The 24,646-nt window shown below is 44.7% G+C and overlaps 1 protein-coding gene across 5 annotated transcripts in view; it reads left to right on the top strand.

The window, feature by feature from the left end:
- The window catches only part of LOC115124197 (3',5'-cyclic-AMP phosphodiesterase 4D-like), a 457,268-nt gene that overhangs the window by 375,757 nt on the left and 56,865 nt on the right, over positions 1–24,646 (top strand). For 4 of the 5 annotated variants that reach the window (XM_065017241.1, XM_065017244.1, XM_065017243.1 and 1 more), the window contains 2 exons: positions 14,610–14,801; positions 17,939–18,001. In XM_065017241.1, the coding sequence (XP_064873313.1) occupies positions 14,610–14,801; positions 17,939–18,001 (255 nt within the window). The remainder of the gene's footprint in view (positions 1–14,609; positions 14,802–17,938; positions 18,002–24,646) is intronic. The other variant, XM_065017242.1, reaches the window with a different exon arrangement.

Below are 24,646 nucleotides of genomic sequence, written 5' to 3' on the forward strand. Positions count from 1 at the left end.
TCTCTCCCTTCCTCTCCCTGTCTTCTCTCTCATTCTCTCCCTTCCTCTCCATGTCTTATCTCTCATTCTCTCTCATTTTCTCCTCTCTTCTCTCTCATTCTCTCTCATTCTCCCTCTCCTCTCCCTCTCCATGTCTTCTCTCTCATTCTCTCCCTTCCTCTTCCTGTCTTCTCTCTCATTCTCTCCTGTCTCTCTCTGTCTCTCCCTCTCCATGTCTTCTCTCTCATTCTCTCCCTTCTCTCTGTCTCTCTCATTGTCTCTCTCTGTCTCTCCCTCTCCATGTTTCTCTCTCATTCTTCTCATTCTCTCCCTTCCGCTCCTGTCTTCTCTCTCATTCTCTCCCTGTCTCTTCTTCTCTCTCATTCTTTCCCTGTCTCTCTCTGTCTCTCTCTGTCTCTCCCTCTCCATGTTTCTCTCTCATTCTCTCTCATTCTCTCCCTTCCTCTTCCTGTCTTCTCTCTCATTCTCTCTGTCTCTCCCTCTCCATGTCTTCTCTCTCATTCTCTCCCTTCCTCTCCCTGTCTTCTCTCTCATTCTTTCCCTGTCTCTCTCATTCTCTCTCATTCTCTCCCTTCCTCTCCCTGTGTTCTCTCTAATTCTCTCCCTTCCTCTCCCTGTCTTCTCTCTCATTCTCTCCCTGCCTTCTCTCATTCTCCCATTCCTCTCCATGTCTTATCTCTCATTCTCTCTCATTCTCTCCCTGTCTTCTCTCTCATTCTCTCCCTGCCTTCTCTCATTCTCTCCCTTCCTCTTCCTGTCTTCTCTCTCATTCTCTCCATGTCTTCTCTCTCATTCTCTCCCTTCCTCTCCCTGTCTTCTCTCTCATTCTCTCCCTTCCTCTCCCTGTCTTCTCTCTCATTCTCTCCCTTCCTCTCCCTGTCTTCTCTCTCATTCTCTCCCTGTCTCTCTCTGTCTCTCTCTGTCTCTCCCTCTCCATGTTTCTCTCTCATTCTCTCTCATTCTCTCCCTGCCTTCTCTCATTCTCTCCCTTCCTCTCCATGTCTTATCTCTCATTCTCTCTCATTCTCTCCCTGTCTTCTCTCTCATTCTCTCTCATTCTCTCCCTGTCTCTCTCTCTCTCCCTCTCCATGTCTTCTCTCTCATTCTCTCCCTTCCTCTTCCTGTCTTCTCTCTCATTCTCTCCATGTCTTCTCTCTCATTCTCTCTGTCTCTCATTGTCTCTCTCTGTCTCTCCCTCTCCATGTTTCTCTCTCATTCTCTCTCATTCTCTCCCTTCCTCTCATTGTCTCTCTCTGTCTCTCATGGTCTCTCTCTGTCTCTCCCTCTTCCTGTCTTCTCTCTCATTCTCTCCCTGTCTCTCTCTCTCCCTCTCCATGTCTTCTCTCTCATTCTCTCCCTTCCTCTCCCTGTCTTCTCTCTCATTCTCTCCCTGTCTTCTTTCTAATTCTCTATCTGACTCTCAGTCCACCCCTTCTCCCCCTTCCTCCCTCTTCCACTCCCTCCTTCTTTCTGTCCTTGTCCCTCTCCCTAATCTTTCCCTCTCTCCCTTCATTTTTCCTTCTCCCCGTCTGTTTCACATTTCCTCTCCCAATCTCCTCTTTCCTTTCTTATCCTTTCTCTCGCTCTCTCTCCACTACCTCAGTGTGTCTCCATCCCTTTCATTAATAACTCCTGCTGTGTCACATCTCCTCTTTCCTTTCTTATCCTTTCTCTCTCTCCACTACCTCAGTGTGTCTCCATCCCTTTCATTAATAACTCCTGCTGTGTCACATCTCCTCTTTCCTTTCTTATCCTTTCTCTCTCTCCACTACCTCAGTGTGTCTCCATCCCTTTCATTAATAACTCCTGCTGTGTCACATCTCCTCTTTCCTTTCTTATCCTTTCTCTCTCTCCACTACCTCAGTGTGTCTCCATCCCTTTCATTAATAACTCCTGCTGTGTCACATCTCCTCTTTCCTTTCTTATCCTTTCTCTCTCTCCACTACCTCAGTGTGTCTCCATCCCTTTCATTAATAACTCCTGCTGTGTCACATCTCCTCTTTCCTTTCTTATCCTTTCTCTCTCTCCACTACCTCAGTGTGTCTCCATCCCTTTCATTAATAACTCCTGCTGTGTCACATCTCCTCTTTCCTTTCTTATCCTTTCTCTCTCTCCACTACCTCAGTGTGTCTCCATCCCTTTCATTAATAACTCCTGCTGTGTCACATCTCCTCTTTCCTTTCTTATCCTTTCTCTCTCTCCACTACCTCAGTGTGTCTCCATCCCTTTCATTAATAACTCCTGCTGTGTCACATCTCCTCTTTCCTTTCTTATCCTTTCTCTCTCTCCACTACCTCAGTGTCTCCATCCCTTTCATTAATAACTCCTTCTGTTTCACATCTCCTCTTTCCTTTCTTATCCTTTCTCTCTCTCCACTACCTCAGTGTGTCTCCATCCCTTTCATTAATAACTCCTTCTGTTTCACATGGACATCCCATCGCTGCTCAAGCTGAATGGTTGGGCCATCCTCTCATTCTCCCCCTGTCCCTCCCTGTCTCTCTCTGTCTCTCCCTCTCCATCCTCTGCTCTGTTATCTCTGTGTCCCCTGAGGGCCCCGGGTCGCAGCCGTGCGTCAGCACCTGCCACACCAACACAGACACACAAGGGACAGGGTCCCATGGGGCCACAGGCACAGAACAACACGGACATATGCATGTGCACACACACTTGCATCGTCATATCATCTTGCTTCAGCAGATGGTAAAAGACGGCTCTGACATCCATAGTATTACAAGGAAAGCCATCGTATTACTCTAGATCAGTGGACACCAACCTTTTTATGAGTCAAGATTACTTTCTCAGTCAAAAAGTAAGCGGAGATCTACCGCTCAGATCATTATTTTACATGACTTAAAGCTGCAATATGTCACTTTTTGTGCGAACTGACCAAATTGACATAGAAATGTGAGTTATAGATCTGTCATTCACATTGAAGCAAGTCTAAGAACCTATCTATTCTATGTGCGTTATTTCTATGTGTCCTGTTTTTAAGTTTTGTTTTAGCATCTTTTACTTTTGGTTTTGTACACCAGCTTCAAACAGCTAAAAATGAAATATTTTTGGTTATGGAAAGATATTTGACAGCGGTTTAGATGGTAAAATGATTCTCTACACTATATTTGCTTGTTATTTCACATGCATTTAAATTTTAAATTTTAATTATTTAAATTTTTGCAACCAAGAAATGGCGGAGCGATTTCTGCATTGTGCACCTTTTAAAAAACGTAACATGAACCTAATAAAACCAGTTGTGTAGGAAGGAGGTTTGTGCAGTAGGACTAATACATTATCACAGTATATTGTCTATATACCTGCCTGCCAATACTGTTCTTCTCTGACCATATTATACTGCAAAACTCCAGCTTTGGTATCAAAACACATCAGTTGTTGTAGCACTTGTGAGGTACAGCTGAGCATAAGTTCAAACCATTTGCAAATAATTGTAATTTTAATTTGACTGGACTGATGGTATGCTACCTGCATGGGATGGTCATGGTGCTTTCAAAACAACTGGGAACTCTGGGGGGGGAAAAACAGCGTCAAATCATGGCGTCAGTGATCCATCTATAGGTTGGAAAGTCTGAGCTCTAGAAAGATGCCAAAGTTTCCGAGTTGGGTGACCATTCAAAAGTGACAGTTGTCTTGAACGCACTGAAGTTGGAAGTCAGAGATTTCCGATTTCCCAGTTGGTTTGAACACGTCATTCGTCTCAGAGGAGGGAGGGAGAGAGCAGCAGAGGGTCTGCCTCACACGGTCCCTGCTTTCACCTTCCTTTCCTCCGGTGAGACTGACCAGACAGAGGGTCTGCCTCACACGGTCCCTGCTCTCTCCTTCCTTTCCTCTGGTTAGACTGACCAGACAGAGGGTCTGCCTCTCACGGTCCCTGCTCTCTCCTTCCTTTCCTCTGGTTAGACTGACCAGACAGAGGGTCTGCCTCACACGGTCCCTGCTCTCTCCTTCCTTTCCTCTGGTTAGACTGACCAGACAGAGGGTCTGCCTCACATGGTCCCTGCTCTCTCCCTCCTTTCCTCTGGTTAGACTGACCAGACAGAGGGTCTGCCTCACACGGTCCCTGCTCTCTCCTTCCTTTCCTCTGGTGAGACTGACCAGACAGAGGGTCTGCCTCACACGGTCCCTGCTCTCTCCTTCCTTTCCTCTGGTTAGACTGACCAGACAGAGGGTCTGCCTCACACGGTCCCTGCTCTCTCCTTCCTTTCCTCTGGTTAGACTGACCAGACAGAGGGTTTGCCTCACACGGTCCCTGCTCTCTCCCTCCTTTCCTCTGGTTAGACTACCAGACAGAGGGTCTGCCTCTCACGGTCCCTGCTCTCTCCTTCCTTTCCTCTGGTTAGACTGACCAGACAGAGGGTCTGCCTCACACGGTCCCTGCTCTCTCCCTCCTTTCCTCTGGTTAGACTGACCAGACAGAGGGTCTGCCTCACACGGTCCCTGCTCTCTCCTTCCTTTCCTCTGGTTAGACTGACCAGACAGAGGGTCTGCCTCACACGGTCCCTGCTCTCTCCCTCCTTTCCTCTGGTTAGACTGACCAGACAGAGGGTCTGCCTCACACGGTCCCTGCTCTCTCCTTCCTTTCCTCTGGTTAGACTGACCAGACAGAGGGTCTGCCTCTCACGGTCCCTGCCTCTCACGGTCCCTGACCAGACAGAGGGTCTGCCTCTCACGGTCCCTGCTTTCTCCTTCCTTTCCTCCGGTGAGACTGACCAGACAGAGGGTCTGCCTCTCACGGTCCTTGCTCTCTCCTTCCTTTCCTCCGGTTAGACTGACCAGACAGAGGGTCTGCCTCTCACGGTCCCTGCTCTCTCCTTCCTTTCCTCTGGTTAGACTGACCAGACAGAGGGTCTGCCTCACACGGTCCCTGCTTTCTCCTTCCTTCCTTTCCTTTACATTTAAATGACTTAAATGTAAATGACTTAAATGTTAGACTGACCAGACAGAGGGTCTGCCTCACACGGTCCCTGCTCTCTCCCTCCTTTCCTCTGGTTAGACTGACCAGACAGAGGGTCTGCCTCTCACGGTCCCTGCTCTCTCCTTCCTTTCCTCTGGTTAGACTGACCAGACAGAGGGTCTGCCTCTCACGGTCCCTGCTCTCTCCTTCCTTTCCTCTGGTTAGACTGACCAGACAGAGGGTCTGCCTCACACGGTCCCTGCTCTCTCCTTCCTTTCCTCTGGTTAGACTGACCAGACAGAGGGTCTGCCTCACACGGTCCCTGCTTTCTCCTTCCTTTCCTCTGGTTAGACTGACCAGACAGAGGGTCTGCCTCACACGGTCCCTGCTTTCTCCTTCCTTTCCTCTGGTTAGACTCACCAGACAGAGGGTCTGCCTCACACGGTCCCTGCTCTCTCCTTCCTTTCCTCTGGTTAGACTGACCAGACAGAGGGTCTGCCTCACACGGTCCCTGCTTTCTCCTTCCTTTCCTCTGGTGAGACTGACCAGACAGAGGGTCTGCCTCACACGGTCCCTGCTCTCTCCTTCCTTTCCTCTGGTTAGACTGACCAGACAGAGGGTCTGCCTCACACGGTCCCTGCTTTCTCCTTCCTTTCCTCTGGTTAGACTGACCAGACAGAGGGTCTGCCTCACACGGTCCCTGCTCTCTCCTTCCTTTCCTCCGGTGAGACTGACCAGAGAGAGGGGACACAATCTTCCAGCTGATTGCTAAACTCAAGACACACCGCATCTGCCTCGTGCACAAGTTCATGTTGTTCCTATGACCAGAGAAAGTGAAGTATTCCTAGATATTAAAATAGACACGACGAGCTGCTAATAGTAATAAAATGCAGGGCATCGAGACACTTGGCTACTCATTCAGCTGCAGCGCGAGTGGAAGTATGGAAAAGCACGTTTTGTAATAGTGTTGAATAAAAGCAGTGTTGAAAGTATTGAATAAAAGCAGGGTTGACAGTGCTGAATAAAAGCAGTGTTGACAGTGTTGAATAAAAGCAGGGTTGACAGTGTTGAATAAAAGCAGGGTTGACAGTGTTGAATAAAAGCAGGGTTGACAGTGTTGAATAAAAGCAGGGTTGACAGTGTTGAATAAAAGCAGTGTTGACAGTGTTGAATAAAAGCAGGGTTGACAGTGCTGAATAAAAGCAGGGTTGACAGTGTTGAATAAAAGCAGGGTTGACAGTGTTGAATAAAAGCAGGGTTGACAGTATTGAATAAAAGCAGGGTTGACAGTGTTGAATAAAAGCAGGGTTGACAGTGTTGAATAAAAGCAGGGTTGACAGTGTTGAATAAAAGCAGGGTTGACAGTGTTGAATAAAAGCAGGGTTGACAGTGTTGAATAAAAGCAGGGTTGACAGTGTTGAATAAAAGCAGGGTTGACAGTGTTGAATAAAAGCAGGGTTGACAGTGTTGAATAAAAGCAGTGTTGACAGTGTTGAATAAAAGCAGGGTTGACAGTGCTGAATAAAAGCAGGGTTGACAGTGCTGAATAAAAGCAGGGTTGACAGTGTTGAATAAAAGCAGGGTTGACAGTGTTGAATAAAAGCAGGGTTGACAGTGTTGAATAAAAGCAGGGTTGACAGTGCTGAATAAAAGCAGGGTTGACAGTGTTGAATAAAAGCAGGGTTGACAGTGTTGAATAAAAGCAGGGTTGACAGTGTTGAATAAAAGCAGGGTTGACAGTGCTGAATGAAAACTTAGACATGAACTCACTTTGCTCTGTTCCTTGACACTCTTTCTCTGGTCAGGGTTTTAAAAGTTCTGAAATCTCACGTAGGCTCGTATCAAACTTTGCTGTTGCCGGGGTCGTGGAAGCTATAGCTACGGAGATGTGAGCTATCCGATTGGCCAGCGCAGTAGGTGCACTTAATTTAGCCACAGATCTCCCCCGGTCTTTTCAGACAAATGAAATGGTTCAAAATGGGAACACTTTGCCTATCAAAAAGGAGTGCAAGCCTTTATCATTTACATTTCTACTGAAATGCTCGGTGATCGACTAGGAATGAAGATAGACCAGCCAATCGGCCGGTTGGTGACCACTGCTGTAAATGGGTATATTACAACCTGTCAAACTGGTTCACCTTTCCTATGGTCTCCTTTCCGGCCGTGCTTTGGGAGAAGCCTGTGTGATATGACTGCAACACTGAGACATTAAAAGCTTGTAGGATTACCGCTTTAAAAACATGCAAATCTTCTCCTAGAAAACTATCACACTCAAGCAAGCATGCACACACACAGAAACACACACACACAACACACACACACACACACACACACACACACACACACACACACACACACACACACACACACACACACAGAGACATTAGACTTTGAGCTCTTTCTCTACCTCATGCTTCCCCCAGGGACGTATCACAATACCCTCTGCTAAACCTCTGGACTGAGGTTGTTTAGACTGAGACTGATTTTCAGGTTATTGGCGCCAAATGAAGGGGAATCATTTGTTGGGTTCTGGTCAGTGTAGCAGTAGAGTATGTGGGGAATAGGCCTGTTCAGTCAGCAGTAGAGTATGTGGGGAATAGGACTCTTCAGTCAGCAGTAGAGTATATGGGGAATAGGACTCTTCAGTCAGCAGTAGAGTATGTGGGGAATAGGACTCTTCAGTCAGCAGTAGAGTATGTGGGGAATAGGACTCTTCAGTCAGCAGTAGAGTATGTGGGGAATAGGACTCTTCAGTCAGCAGTAGAGTATGTGGGGAATAGGACTCTTCAGTCAGCAGTAGAGTATGTGGGGAATAGGACTCTTCAGTCAGCAGTAGAGTATGTGGGGAATAGGACTCTTCAGTCAGCAGTAGAGTATGTGGGGAATAGGACTCTTCAGTCAGCAGTAGAGTATGTGGGGAATAGGACTCTTCAGTCAGCAGTAGAGTATGTGGGGAATAGGCCTGTTCAGTCAGCAGTAGAGTATGTGGGGAATAGGCCTGTTCAGTCAGCAGTAGAGTATGTGGGGAATAGGCCTGTTCAGTCAGCAGTAGAGTATGTGGGGAATAGGCCTGTTCAGTCAGCAGTAGAGTATGTGGGGAATAGGCCTGTTCAGTCAGCAGTAGAGTATGTGGGGAATAGGCCTCTTCAGTCAGCAGTAGAGTATGTGGGGAATAGGCCTGTTCAGTCAGCAGTAGAGTATGTGGGGAATAGGCCTGTTCAGTCAGCAGTAGAGTATGTGGGGAATAGGACTCTTCAGTCAGCAGTAGAGTATATGGGGAATAGGCCTGTTCAGTCAGCAGTAGAGTATGTGGGGAATAGGCCTGTTCAGTCAGCAGTAGAGTATATAGGGAATAGGCCTGTTCAGTCAGCAGTAGAGTATGTGGGGAATAGGCCTGTTCAGTCAGCAGTAAAGTATGTGGGGAATAGGCCTGTTCCGTCAGCAGTAGAGTATGTGGGGAATAGGCCTCTTCAGTCAGCAGTAGAGTATGTGGGGAATAGGACTCTTCAGTCAGCAGTAGAGTATGTGGGGAATAGGACTCTTCAGTCAGCAGTAGAGTATATGGGGAATAGGACTCTTCAGTCAGCAGTAGAGTATGTGGGGAATAGGACTCTTCAGTCAGCAGTAGAGTATGTGGGGAATAGGACTCTTCAGTCAGCAGTAGAGTATGTGGGGAATAGGACTCTTCAGTCAGCAGTAGAGTATGTGGGGAATAGGACTCTTCAGTCAGCAGTAGAGTATGTGGGGAATAGGACTCTTCAGTCAGCAGTAGAGTATGTGGGGAATAGGACTCTTCAGTCAGCAGTAGAGTATGTGGGGAATAGGACTCTTCAGTCAGCAGTAGAGTATGTGGGGAATAGGACTCTTCAGTCAGCAGTAGAGTATGTGGGGAATAGGCCTGTTCAGTCAGCAGTAGAGTATGTGGGGAATAGGCCTGTTCAGTCAGCAGTAGAGTATGTGGGGAATAGGCCTGTTCAGTCAGCAGTAGAGTATGTGGGGAATAGGCCTGTTCAGTCAGCAGTAGAGTATGTGGGGAATAGGCCTGTTCAGTCAGCAGTAGAGTATGTGGGGAATAGGCCTCTTCAGTCAGCAGTAGAGTATGTGGGGAATAGGCCTGTTCAGTCAGCAGTAGAGTATGTGGGGAATAGGCCTGTTCAGTCAGCAGTAGAGTATGTGGGGAATAGGACTCTTCAGTCAGCAGTAGAGTATATGGGGAATAGCCCTGTTCAGTCAGCAGTAGAGTATGTGGGGAATAGGCCTGTTCAGTCAGCAGTAGAGTATATAGGGAATAGGCCTGTTCAGTCAGCAGTAGAGTATGTGGGGAATAGGCCTGTTCAGTCAGCAGTAAAGTATGTGGGGAATAGGCCTGTTCAGTCAGCAGTAGAGTATGTGGGGAATAGGCCTCTTCAGTCAGCAGTAGAGTATGTGGGGAATAGGACTCTTCAGTCAGCAGTAGAGTATGTGGGGAATAGGACTCTTCAGTCAGCAGTAGAGTATGTGGGGAATAGGACTCTTCAGTCAGCAGTAGAGTATGTGGGGAATAGGCCTGTTCAGTCAGCAGTAGAGTATGTGGGGAATAGGCCTCTTCAGTCAGCAGTAGAGTATATGGGGAATAGGCCTCTTCAGTCAGCAGTAGAGTATGTGGGGAATAGGACTCTTCAGTCAGCAGTAGAGTATGTGGGGAATAGGCCTGTTCAGTCAGCAGTAAAGTATGTGGGGAATAGGCCTCTTCAGTCAGCAGTAGAGTATGTGGGGAATAGGACTCTTCAGTCAGCAGTAGAGTATGTGGGGAATAGGACTCTTCAGTCAGCAGTAGAGTATGTGGGGAATAGGCCTGTTCAGTCAGCAGTAGAGTATGTGGGGAAAAGGCCTCTTCAGTCAGCAGTAGAGTATGTGGGGAATAGGCCTGTTCAGTCAGCAGTAGAGTATGTGGGGAATAGGCCTCTTCAGTCAGCAGTAGAGTATGTGGGGAATAGGCCTGTTCAGTCAGCAGTAGAGTATGTGGGGAATAGGCCTCTTCAGTCAGCAGTAGAGTATGTGGGGAATAGGCCTGTTCAGTCAGCAGTAGAGTATGTGGGGAATAGGACTCTTCAGTCAGCAGTAGAGTATGTGGGGAATAGGACTCTTCAGTCAGCAGTAGAGTATGTGGGGAATAGGACTCTTCAGTCAGCAGTAGAGTATGTGGGGAATAGGACTCTTCAGTCAGCAGTAGAGTATGTGGGGAATAGGCCTGTTCAGTCAGCAGTAGAGTATGTGGGGAATAGGCCTGTTCAGTCAGCAGTAGAGTATGTGGGGAATAGGACTCTTCAGTCAGCAGTAGAGTATGTGGGGAATAGGACTCTTCAGTCAGCAGTAGAGTATGTGGGGAATAGGCCTGTTCAGTCAGCAGTAGAGTATGTGGGGAATAGGCCTGTTCAGTCAGCAGTAGAGTATATGGGGAATAGGCCTCTTTGTCTCACTGACTGAAAGTTCCAAGGGTGTGCACAGATGTTGGATCTTCATTTGAGCCAGTTTGCTACAGCAGGAAAATACAATTACAAACTTCAGAAGCCTTTTTAACCCTCAAATACACTACACTTTTTAAATGTCCTGCATTGCAAGTTCTCCTGCAACATGGTGATCAAGTTAAGATCCGACATCTGTACAGCCGGGCTAGGAATAAGTAAATGGGTAGTTTTGACAAGTATCAGTACTTACTCTGCATTTCTTTGGTTAGAAATACACTATGGTGAGATGTGTACTTTTCTACCCAATTAGGTCATTTTTTTGACACTATTTCTGTCCATTCAGATGACCCCTTTTGGCTTGAGCACCACTATAGGAAAAAGTTCTGTGTAGCCTCTTTAAAATAAAATGCATTTAAAACGAGAAGGAAAAGTACTGAACTACAAAAACAAAGTGAGAAATGAGAGTTCAGAATGATATCCTTGGCTTCAGAGAGATGGTTGCAGCACTGAAACATTTTTCACTCCCGGAGCCAAAACACAAGGCTCCACAAGTTGAAAAGAGAAGTAAAAGATAAATACACCTTGAATAATGGTGTTCTCTTGTCAAGGTGTTCTTATTTTGTCAGCAGGACCGGCTCCTCTTCTCCTTTTTAGGAGAGGAATCAAAAAATAATTTGTCATTATCTGCTTCCAGAGAACACAGTGAACTTAAACTATGATTCTTTCCATGGCCTTTTTCTTCTGGCATCCTCCCTTTGTGATGTCCTGAAGACGTCTGGTTCTAATGAAGAGGACTGTAGTGCCACACTGACACCATTATTATTATCATGAAGATGTCCTGAAGACGTCTGGTTCTAATGAAGAGGACTGTAGTTCCACACTGACACCATTATTATTATCATGAAGATGTCCTGAAGACGTCTGGTTCTAATGAAGAGGACTGTAGTGCCACACTGACACCATTATTATTATCATGAAGATGTCCTGAAGACGTCTGGTTCTAATGAAGAGGACTGTAGTGCCACACTGACACCATTATTATTATCATGAAGGTGGATTTACAGGAAATTGACTATGTACATGTAAGCCCTATAGAGTTATATAACTGAGATTGACACTTCTACTCATTGATCACTTTTAGACAGGGCTACTGTACTTTTGGACAGTTTGTTCTTAAAGTTGTCGGCACTCCTAATTCAGAGTTTCATAAAGATTTGGTTAAACATTCCTAACTATGAGAAGTAGGTTGTACAAATGAAGAACACTGAGACAGAATTGTGACATGGATACGAAGCAAGTCACCAGAGAAGTCACTGTTACACTTTTCAATGCAATGGAAGAACTAGATCATGATGGCGTAGAAATTCATAGTCCCTATAGCCCTGTGAATCACACAAAGACTGACGTACCGGATAGAGTAGACAGAGGACAATCGGAAGCATGGATAAAGCCAGCTCTCATCATACCCCAGGCCTCCTTGTGAGGTGGCCCACTTCGGCTGAATTGTCTTCAGGGAGAGTCTTTAAACAGATAAGGCTGATGATGTAGGTAGGGGACCTAGTTTGGTCCCAACGTCACACTGGGGAATCCCTTGTGTGTGTGGTCCTGTGTGTGTCTGTACGTCTGTGTTTGTGTGAGCATGTTTTCATGCATGCATCTGTCTATTGTGTGTGTGCGTGTGTGTGCAGGCTTTCTCCAAGCCCCCTCTTTGTGCTGCCACTTGGCAGATGCTAACTTAGGGAACATGGGTGACATCCATTCTTAATCGGAGCAGGAGGACAATGACATCATTGTGGCTTGACTAACCAGCCTAATTAGCTGTGCTAGTTAACTCACCTGTGTCTATGTGTCTGGAGATTCCACACCTACACGCCAGTCTCCTATAGTCAGTTTCCTGACCTGTGTTGCTAATTATCACAACACAGTTCTACAAAGACTATACTCAGGTAGTTCTATAGAGACTATACTCAGGTAGTTCTAAAGAGACTATACTCAGCTAGTTCTATAGAGACTATACTCAGGTAGTTTTACAGAGACTATACTCAGGTAGTTCTACATAGACTATACTCAGGTAGTTCTACAGAGACTATATTCAGACAGTTCTACAGAGACTATACTCAGGTAGTTATATAGAGACTATACTCAGGTAGTTCTACAGAGACTATATTCAGACAGTTCTACAGAGACTATATTCAGACAGTTCTACAGAGACTATACTCAGGTAGTTATATAGAGACTATACTCAGGTAGTTATATAGAGACTATATTCAGACAGTTCTACAGAGACTATATTCAGACAGTTCTACAGAGACTATATTCAGACAGTTCTACAGAGACTATACTCAGGTAGTTATATAGAGACTATACTCAGGTAGTTATATAGAGACTATATTCAGACAGTTCTACAGAGACTATATTCAGACAGTTCTACAGAGACTATATTCAGACAGTTCTACAGAGACTATACTCAGGTAGTTATATAGAGACTATACTCAGGTAGTTATATAGAGACTATACTCGGGTAGTTCTACAGAGACTATACTCAGCTAGTTCTATAGAGACTATACTCAACTAGTTCTATAGAGACTATACTCAGCTAGTTCTATAGATGCTATACTCAGGGAGTTCTACAGAGACTATACCCAGGTAGTTCTATAGAGACTAGACTCGGGTAGTTCTACAGAGACTATACTCAGCTAGTTCTATAGAGACTATATCCAGGTAGTTCTATAGAGACTATACTCAGGGAGTACTACAGAGACTATACTCAGGTAGTTCTATATAGACTATACTCAGGTAGTTCTATAGAGACTATACGCAGGTAGTTCTATAGAGGCTATACTCAGGTAGTTCTACAGTGACTATACTCAGGTAGTTCTATAGAGACTATACTCGGGTAGTTCTATAGAGACTATACTTGGGTAGTTCTATTGAGACTATACTCAGGTAGTTCTACAGATACTATACTCAGGTATTCTACATAGACTATACTCGGGTAGTACTATAGAGACTGTACTCAGGGAGTTCTACAGAGACTATACTCAGGTAATTGTACAGAGGCTATACTCAGGTAGTTCTACAGAGACTATACTCAGGTAGTTCTACATAGGCTATATTCAGGTAGTTCTACATAGACTATACTCAGGTACTTTTACAGAGACTATATTCAGGTAGTTCTACAGGGACTATACTCAGCTAGTTCTATAGAGACTCTACTCAGGTAATTGTACAGAGACTATACTCAGGTAGTTCTACAGAGACTGTACTCAGGTAGTTCTACAGAGGCTATATTCAGGTAGTTATACATAGACTATACTCGGGTAGTTCTACAGAGGCTATATTCAGGTAGTTCTACAGAGACTATATTCAGGTAGTTCTACAGAGACTATACTCAGGTAGTTCTATAGAGACTATACTCAGGTAGTTCTACAGCAACTATATTCAGGTAGTTCTATAGAGACTACACTCAGGTAGTTCTACAGAGACTATACTCCGGTAGTTCTATAGAGACTATACTCAGGTAGTTCCATAGAGACTATACTCAGGTAGTTCTATAGAGACTATACTCAGGTAGTTCTACAGAGGCTATACTCAGGTAGTTCTACAGAGGCTATACTCAGGTAGTTCTATAGAGACTATACTCAGGTAGTTCTATATAGACTATACTCAGGTAGTTCTATAGAGACTATACTCAGGTAGTTCCATAGAGACTATACTCAGGTAGTTCTATAGAGACTATACTCAGGTAGTTCTACAGAGAATATACTCAGGTAGTTCTACAGAGGCTATACTCAGGTAGTTCTATAGAGACTATACTCAGGTAGTTCTATATAGACTATGCTCAGGTAGTTCTATAGACTATACTCAGGTAGTTCTATAGATACTCAGGTAGTTCTATAGAGACTATACTCAGGTAGTTCTACAGAGGCTATACTCAGGTAGTTCTATAGAGACTATACTCAGGTAGTTCTATATAGACTATGCTCAGGTAGTTCTATAGAGACTATACTCAGGTAGTTCTATAGATACTCAGGTAGTTCTACAGAGGCTATACTCAGGTAGTTCTACAGAGACTATACTTACATGGTTCAATAAGGAACTTTAACCTCTGGGGGTGCTTTCCAGAAATATTGTCCATAAATTATCTCATTGGGCAAAAAGGGGTACATCTTCCAACGCTAATGAGCAAAAGCATATTTTTGGATTGTGAATGTGACACCTCTCTTCTAACATTTCATCTCTCTGTCTCTCCGTAGCTTCGATGTTGACAATGGCACATCATCGGGACGCAGCCCCCTGGACCCCATGGCCAGTCCAGGGTCAGGGCTCATCCTGCAGGCCAACTTTGTCCACAGTCAGCGGAGAGAGTCCTTCCTCTACCGCTCGGACTCGGACTACGACCTGTCACCCAAGTCCATGTCCAGAAACTCCTCCATTGCCAGCGACATGTGAGCGCAAATCTTGTACTTCTTCTCCCTTTCTAAACCATTGTTGATTGTGACTTTCTCTAATAATACACATTATAACCATTAAAGTGATCAACTTAGCTGGCTAATTTATTTTGGCTGGCTAACGAGCTAACGAGCTAACGAGCTAACTGGTTAACCATTGACATCCCTAATCTGAACAATTGTTCTAAAGATGTTAAAACAAGCATGTGTTTCCATCAGGAGAATATACATGGTGTTATGTTATGGTAAGTCAAAGAGTGGTCTTTAACAGTGATCGAAACTAAATTAAATGATCGATATGAAATTTTAAATTGAAAGCGAAGGTGGATTTGGTGCCCCCTAAACATGACTTGAATATTATGTTCCATTTTGTCTCCCAGAGAGTTTGTTGAGGTCAGGTCAGGTCGAAAGTATTGGAATATATCCACTACTTACCTCCCCTGAAGTAATGAGCCTGTTATTCAGATGCCTCAATTGTAAATCACTCATCGGCCCGCCAATATGTACCAAGTAGGTGACCTGTGGCTGAATTTTCCATACAAATGTAATACAAACGAATCCCTCCCAAGTTCAAATATTTGTAAGAAGCTATTATTGAATGGTTTAAAATAATGGTCCTCCAAATGGGATTTTTGTGGCCTGTAATCTGGACTAGTGACTTTCATCTGAAGTAGTACATCTCATACAAGACTCTTTTCACAGGAAGTATCATGAGTCTGTTCCCACTAGTCATCATGGTATTTAAACAGACATTACAGACCACGGCACCAGGCCCTCTCTCTGTCTTCTACACAGCATGACTTTGACCTTGTTGACCTCGGCACATAATCAGCCATTGCAATAAATGCCCCTGAATATGCCCTCTGTTTACACAGGTAGCACAATTCTGATATTTGGCCCAGTTACTGGCAAAAGAGCTGATCTGCTTGGTCAAAAGACCAATTAGTGGTAAATAAAATATCAGAATTGGTCTGACTGTGTAAACACAGCTATAATATACTTTTGACTCAGTCACTCCTCTTTAATCAGAGGGTTTCTTATGGGAAATTACATGAAGAAACTGTGGAGCCCCTGGAGCAGGGGAGTTAGCAACTCTGGTCCTGATGTGCCGGAGGTACCTAAAGTTTCGCTTTAGTTTTGCTTTAGACATGGAATACCATGTTGGTGAAATGTATCCAATTTAATTTATCAATTAATGGATCTTCTCAGTTGGTGAAGTAATTAGTAGAGACAGGTGTGGTGCCTGGTTAGAATGAAATCCTGCAGTACCAGAGGTACTCAGAACCAGGGTTGCCTACCCCTGTCCTTCTGTCGCTCCACATACAATGGGATCCTCCAGTTTTTCCCCTAGGATTTTTTTCAGCTATGAATATAGGGGAAACACTGAATCCTCAATCCTCAATCCTCTTCCTGCTCTCCTCTCCTCTCCCTCTCTCTCTCTCTCTCTCTCTCTCTCTCTCTCTCTCTCTCTCTCTCTCTTTAATGCCCTATAAGTACATACCAGGACACTGTCCTCCATGTCGTCCTTCCATCAGGAGGCTCAAATAGTAGACTGAAGTCATGTTGTCCTCTCTCTGTTGAGAGACAGACAGTAGACTGAAGTCATGTTGTCCTCTCTCTGTTGAGAGACAGACAGTGGACTGAAGTCATGTTGTCCTCTCTCTGTTGAGAGACAGACAGTGGACTGAAGTCATGTTGTCCTCTCTCTGTTGAGAGACAGACAGTGGACTGAAGTCATGTTGTCCTCTCCCTGTTGAGAGACAGACAGTGGACTGAGGTCATGTTGTCCTCTCTCTGTTGAGAGACAGACAGTGGACTGAAGTTATGTTGTCCTCTCTCTGTTGAGAGACAGACAGTGGACTGAGGTCATGTTGTCCTCTCTCTGTTGAGAGACAGACAGTGGACTGAAGTCATGTTGTCCTCTCTCTGTTGAGAGACAGACAGTGGACTGAAGTCATGTTGTCCTCTCTCTGTTGAGAGACAGAAGTGGACTGAAGTCATGTTGTCCTCTCTCTGTTGAGAGACAGACAGTGGACTGAAGTCATGTTGTCCTCTCTCTGTTGAGAGACAGACAGTAGACTGAAGTCATGTTGTCCTCTCTCTGTTGAGAGACAGACAGTAGACTGAAGTAATGTTGTCCTCTCTCTGTTGAGAGACAGACAGTAGACTGAAGTCATGTTGTCCTCTCTCTGTTGAGAGACAGACAGTAGACTGAAGTCATGTTGTCCTCTCTCTGTTGAGAGACAGACAGTGGACTGAAGTCATGTTGTCCTCTCTCTGTTGAGAGACAGACAGTAGACTGAAGTCATGTTGTCCTCTCTCTGTTGAGAGACAGACAGTGGACTGAAGTCATGTTGTCCTCTCTCTGTTGAGAGACAGACAGTAGACTGAGGTCATGTTGTCCTCTCTCTGTTGAGAGACAGACAGTAGACTGAGGTCATGTTGTCCTCTCTCTGTTGAGAGACAGACAGTAGACTGAGGTCATGTTGTCCTCTCTCTGTTGAGAGACAGACAGTAGACTGAGGTCATGTTGTCCTCTCTCTGTTGAGAGACAGACAGTGGACTGAAGTCATGTTGTCCTCTCTCTGTTGAGAGACAGACAGTGGACTGAAGTCATGTTGTCCTCTCTCTGTTGAGAGACAGACAGTGGACTGAAGTCATGTTGTCCTCTCTCTGTTGAGAGACAGACAGTAGACTGAAGTCATGTTGTCATCTCTCTGTTGAGAGACAGACAGTGGACTGAAGTCATCCTTGATGGTGTCTAAATATATGTATCCTACATGTTTGTCTTAACCTTCCACAGTGCTGCTCTCAATGTTGCCTTCTGTTTCTCAGTTCATTCCATATGAGGATGCACATTGGCTATTTATATCACTGCATCCTCTTTGTAAAAGGTGACAGAGTACAAACTAGGCCCCGTCTTCCTGACTCCTCTGTTGCACCGAGGTCTAACTCCGTTGGTGTCATACTGACCTATCTAAGACCATCTGGACAGAAAGTCATTCATCAGACTATCTGACCTCCCAGCGGGATAAACTGGGCAAAAGATGTTGAAATGACGCAAGACAGAGACCCTGAATGACGCAACAAAACTGACTCGCTCAGTGTCCTCCATTTTGTGTTCTTATCGATAGGAATAACCACCTGCAGAGGCCAGGCCTGACCTCGCGACGGTCTGAGCCCGTCATTAGTGGAAAGTAAGTGAGGCCCTGCGGACAAACTCCAGTCGCTAACACTTAGTTTCACCCCTTCTTCATAAGGGCCAATGCACTGCCATGGTTATGACACAATCAGTACCATGTTCATTTTTGACACCTGACTATTGACAGTCGTAACACAAACTGTTGTTTCGGAAAACTAGCTATGTAATCCCAATGTTACCCAGCCTGTTTGTCAAGGACCCCAGCTGTTGCACATTTTTGGTCTATTCAAGAAAAAACATATCTGATTCAGGTGTGTTAGTGTTGTAGCTGAAAAAATGTGTGAAATAGCTTGGGGTCCCCAAGAACTGGTTTGGGAAAAACAAAGCTAGCCAGCTAGCTAGTTTGCTAGCTCTCCCATGCAACGTTGTTTTGGTGACAACGGCAAAAGCTCAGTTTTCATAAGAGGACAGCTGTCATGGCTCGTCTGCCACGTCAAAGGCTTGTTTAATGACGGCATCATTATGTCATGTATTGTCATGTTATGACAGTGTTATGAAGGCCTTATGACGGAGGCGTCTGCTAAAGTGTTAGCCCCCACCACACACACTAACAGCACGCGCTGACCATGCTGTTACGGACAAATGCTGTGCCTGTCTCTGCCTTGCTGCTCACACCTCACATCACAGACCATGTTAGACGCACGTGTCTCCAATACATCCTCATCTTTAATGCGCAGAATGGTAAAAAAAAATACAAATAAAACAAATGACCAGATTGAATGAGAATTCAGGAAATTTGTCTCCCTAAATTTGTCTCCCTAAATTCGTCAGCCTCCAGAGAGAGGCTGACGTTTTAGAGACATGGTTTAATATTCTGGGCATTAAAACCTCACCCCCCAAATCCTTCCCTAAGTGGTGCACTCTGGTAGATCTTTCCACCCATGTGGAACATCCCAATGACATGGCATGAAGGGATGGATCAAAGTGTGGTTTATGGGTTTAGACTCAAGATTAGGCCTAGTCTCTGGGTCTCAGAACATTGTTGTCTCATCTAATATGTGTGATGCTCATCTTTGTTTTACGAAGACTGCATGGCATGTAAAGAAGCAGTGTCAGAAACTTCCCCCAACTCCAACCCCATCCTGATCATTTGTTTACCACTTTCTCCATCTCCTCATCTGAACAGAGTTGAAGTCATTGTAATAGTAGGCGTTTCGTAGCTCTGGTCCAGTGTGCCTTTCTCAACTATTCTACTAAATAGTTGAGAAAGGCACACTAACGCTCTGTACCAGAGCTAGGCGTTCTGATGCTTTTGTACACTGGACATTCATTCATTTATTCAGAATTCTTATAAATACATTAAGATGCAAGATACCTACAGATGTTGAACTCAGTTTTATTTTTGACAAACATCCACAAAAGTGGAAAGTGTAGTCATCAGTCTGTCAGCAGATGGGATTTCAGATGGGATTTCATGTCACAGTACATCTAAAGCCATCACATTATCAGAACCAAAACTACAATTGTGATGAGCACAAATTAATGAATGACGATACAATCTGCAAGACAACCTGAAATTGAGAAGGTGACTGTGGCTTTTCTACACAATGAGCAACGGTCATCAAAGGGGTTTTCATTTGGCTGGAGGAGGCTCGTTTGCTCACTCACCGTAACTCGACACCCCCTTTATGCATAATGCAAAGGCCTATGGGAGCTCTGTCATGAGCTTCCACTATAATCCCACCCGATATGCAGAAAGGGAAGGAGGAGCGCTATCAGGTGATGCCATCATAACATGTAACTGATATGTCTCCAGCGGCCTGAAAGAGTTGAGGATGGACGACCTAAAAGTGATTCGGCACTTTCAACATAGCCCGTTGACAGTGTGTTGTTGCTTCATAGCCAATTCGCCCTTGTTGAAAACAGTCAGGCTACTACATCCAGGCTACTACATCCAGGCTACTACATCCAGACTATACTACATCCAGGCTATACTACATCCAGGCTATACTACATCCAGGCTACTACATCCAGACTACTACATCCAGGCTATACTACATCCAGGCTACTACATCCAGGCTATACTACATCCAGGCTATACTACATCCAGGCTATACTACATCCAGGCTATACTACATCCAGGCTACTACATCCAGGCTATACTACATCCAGGCTACTACATCCAGACTATACTACATCCAGGCTACTACCTCCAGGCTATACTACATCCAGGCTATACTACATCCAGGCTACTACATCCAGGCTATACTACATCCAGGCTACTACATCCAGGCTACTACATCCAGACTATACTACATCCAGGCTATACTACATCCAGGCTATACTACATCCAGGCTACTACATCCATACTACTACATCCAGGCTATACTACATCCAGGCTATACTACATCCAGGCTATACTACATCCAGGCTACTACATCCAGGCTACTACATCCAGGCTATACTACATCCAGGATACTACATCCAGGCTACTACATCCAGGCTATACTACATCCAGGCTATACTACATCCAGGCTACTACATCCAGGTTACTACATCCAGGCTATACTACATCCAGGCTATACTACATCCAGGCTACTACATCCAGGCTATACTACATCCAGGCTACTACATCCAGGCTACTACATCCAGGCTATACTACATCCAGGCTACTACATCCAGGCTACTACATCCAGGCTACTACATCCAGGCTACTACATCCAGGCTATACTACATCCAGGCTACTACATCCAGGCTATACTACATCCAGACTACTACATCCAGGCTATACTACATCCAGGCTACTACATCCAGGCTACTACATCCAGGCTACTACATCCAGGCTACTTTCAACTTCTTTTGCAATACTTACGGACAATTCCTGTTTAAGGGGGGAAAACATACTTTTATGCTGAATGAACACTTTGATAGTGATATTTAATGTGCAGTACGGGAGTCAAGAGCGTCAGGGGAGCTAAGTTTAGCCAGCTTTATTTGTAGCACATTCCATACTAGCCATGTCTGATAGCGGCGCAGTGGCACTACGCTTCCCATGGTACGTCGACCTTTCTGTGTGTCAGTTGTGATAGGGCACTCAGTTAACTAGCCATAACTTGCGCATGCGCGCATATACACACACTCAGACACACACACACATAAACTCGACAGACCGCAAACCTCAGGAGCCATTATGAGACCACGAGCGACAAAAAACATGCGTGAAATGGGACGGTTCTTCAGCGAGCCCAATGACTATCGAAGAGGGTATGTTTCCTTTGGGAGGGACCTTCTGAGGCAGTGTTGTTCAATCCTGGTCTTTGGGCCCTCCGGGGTTGTTCGAGCACTGTTGAATCAGATGTATTAGTGAAGGACTAGAATAAAAACCTGCACACCCTGTCTATATCTCCAGGATATGTCATTTCTATTGGAAATGAGCTGATGCCTCCTACCCCTCTATCCCTTACCCTACCCTGCTTCTCCCTGCACTAATGCCCGCTTAAGAGCACTCCTTCCTGGGTTAGCTATCGAGAAGCTGCCACCCGACTCCTCTACTGTGTGTGGTTCCTCTGAGTACACTGGTATCCATGCATGGGACTGTTTCATTGTGTTAGCAAGAGAATGCATGCATTCTGTGTTATGGGAATCCACTTCCAATCCAATGCATTGCAGCTTAACTGAACAAGTACTTGGCCAACCATTCATTTGTTTCTTAATGAAGTGCTAAGCTTTATAAAAAAAAATATGTTTGAGTTTGTAAGTAGAGGGGATTCTATGCACCAGTTGCTGAAAAACAATTGACACTTGAAGTTGAGAAACTTGTGGCGAGGGAAGATTCATCCTTCTCATCCGTTGTTGTTGAACAATTTGCTCAGAAAGTGTTTGTTAAAAAAAATCTGTAATATCTGCAGAAACTCAACTGTAAACAAGTCTTCATTAAAATGCTCATACGAGCCAAAGAAGAACCTTTTAGGCCAAAACTCTAGCTAAACTCAAACTTCACACAGCAGTAAGTAATACAACTATGCTAGTCTCAACTATCCTCATTCTCTAAGCAAGGGTCAATATGTCCAAGGCCAAAGACACATTTGGGGAAATCGATCGGTTCTCCCATGAAACAAACCCAAGTAGCTCTGACACCACTTCTGGGGCAAGCAAGAGACAGTCAGGAGCTACTGAGGGGAGAGAGCGAAGGATAGAGAGTGAAAGAACTTGGCAGAGAGGGTTAGAAACTGATAGAGCTGAGAAAGCAAGAGGCAGGGAGATAAGTATTAGTATAACGGATGTGAAACGCTAGCTTAGTTAGCGTTGGTGCGCGCTAAATAGTGTTTTATCGGTGACGTCACTTGCTCTGAGACCTTGAAGTAGTAGTTCCCCTTGCTCTGCAAGGGCCGCGGCTTTTGTGGAGCGATGGGTAACGATGCTTCGTGGGTGACTGTTGTTGATGTGTGCAGAGGGTCCCTGGTTCGAGCCCGGGTATGGGCGAGGGGACGGTCTAAAGTTATACTGTTACATTAGGATAGAACAGATAGTTGAGAGATTGGGGGCTCTATTTTTGAGGTGTGTCCTTAAAAACATGCGCCAATATGCCAATTTCAGACAGCGCAATTAGGGATGTTTAAGACCAACCAAAAGCTGGTCTTAGCGGTGACTCAGTTGGTTATGGCATTAATTTCTACATCGGACACCCACACAGTAGCCATATGTAAATCACCAATGTTTATGAAAATATCACAAGTAGAAAACAGTCAACAGACATTACCCTTTTTTATTCATATTGTACATGATTTTTGTCCAGCTTCTGTGAAAAGGTTGGACTCATTATGCCCATTGCATAAAAGGTGTCAGAACATCAAGTTATTTAAAAGACTGCTCATTGTTTTCCGTTTATCATTTTGTCAATGAAATGCATTTTCCACTTTCCTCTGTTGGACTTGTCAAATCGCGGGAATTCCGATCGATGTCTGTGGTGCTGAATCCACGTGTAAGTTCGAGCCCGGGCTGTAACACAACCGGCTGTGATCGGGAGTCCCACAGGACTTGGCGTCGTCCGGGTTAGGGGAGGGTTTGGCCCAGCGTCGTCCGGGTTAGGGGAGGGTTTGGCCCAGCGTCATCCGGGTTAGGACAGTGCCCCGCTTACAAAAGCATTCCATGTGATTATCTGAGGACAGTGCCCCGCTTACAAAAGCATACCATGTGATTATCTGAGGACAGCGCCCCGCTTACAAAAGCATTCCATGTGATTATCTGAGGACAGTGCCCCGCTTACAAAAGCATACCATGTGATTATCTGAGGACAGCGCCCCGCTTACAAAAGCATACCATGTGATTATCTGAGGACAGTGCCCCGCTTACAAAAGCATACCATGTGATTATCTGAGGACAGTGCCCTGCTTACAAAAGCATACCATGTGATTATCTGAGGACAGCGCCCCGCTTACAAAAGCATACCATGTGATTATCTGAGGACAGCGCCCCGCTTACAAAAGCATTCCATGTGATTATCTGAGGACAGTGCCCCGCTTACAAAAGCATACCATGTGATTATCTGAGGACAGCGCCCCGCTTACAAAAGCATACCATGTGATTATCTGAGGACAGCGCCCCGCTTACAAAAGCATACCATGTGATTAACTGAGGACAGCGCCCCGCTTACAAAAGCATACCATGTGATTATCTGAGGACAGTGCCCCGCTTACAAAAGCATACCATGTGATTATCTGAGGACAGTGCCCCGCTTACAAAAGCATACCATGTGATTATCTGAGGACAGTGCCCCGCTTACAAAACCATACCATGTGATTATCTGAGGACAGTGCCCCGCTTACAAAACCATACCATGTGATTATCTGAGGACAGCGCCCCGCTTACAAAAGCATTCAAACATTTTACAACCAAGTAAAGGGATTACTAAAGTCAGAAATAGCGATTTAAAATGAATCACTTACCTTTGATGATCTTCATATGTGTCGTGTCTTTACTATCATTAACTGAAGACTGATTGTTTTTATCAAAGATTCTCTGTAATTAGTTATTACGCGATTAGACTGATTAATCATGAAACCGTAATTACTAGGAAGTCGGGGCACCAAGCAAAAATATTCAGATTACAAAGTTATCATTTCCTAAAATAACTTTTCTGATATTATATCTGATCAATTAGTCTTCAAATTAATGAATTATTTACTTTACCTCACGTTATTCTCATTACAAATGTCGTAAATTGTTGGTTCTGCATGAACCCAGTCTTCACTATGAGTCATCCATACATCAATTGTCTTAAATCATTTATTTATTACTAACTAAGTAATTCACAGAAATGCATAAACAAACAAACAAACAAACATGTGGTTACATGAAATGTTCGACTAAGAAGTCACTACAGAGTGATAATTATAACAATTGAAATGCTAATCCTTTGCACATGAACGCTCACTCATTCGGGAACAATTGCAATCAATATATATATTTACGCTCAGTGTGTCGTCTTGATCGCTGGTGAAAAGTTTGTTTCTTTTGTAGAATTGTCCGTCTCTCTCCCTCTCTCTCTCTCTGTCGTGGTTATAGTGGATAGTTCAGAGTGACATTCATTTGTTTCGTTATAGAATGGATGTTTTGGCGGTTGTCGTTCTTCGTGTTCAATGATACCGAATTCCTAGCTGCAGACTAGTAATTAATATCAAAGACTTGTTCTTATTCTGTC

The sequence above is a fragment of the Oncorhynchus nerka genome, linkage group LG4 (assembly GCF_034236695.1).
Source record: "Oncorhynchus nerka isolate Pitt River linkage group LG4, Oner_Uvic_2.0, whole genome shotgun sequence".
NCBI classification, from domain to species: Eukaryota; Metazoa; Chordata; class Actinopteri; order Salmoniformes; family Salmonidae; genus Oncorhynchus; species Oncorhynchus nerka.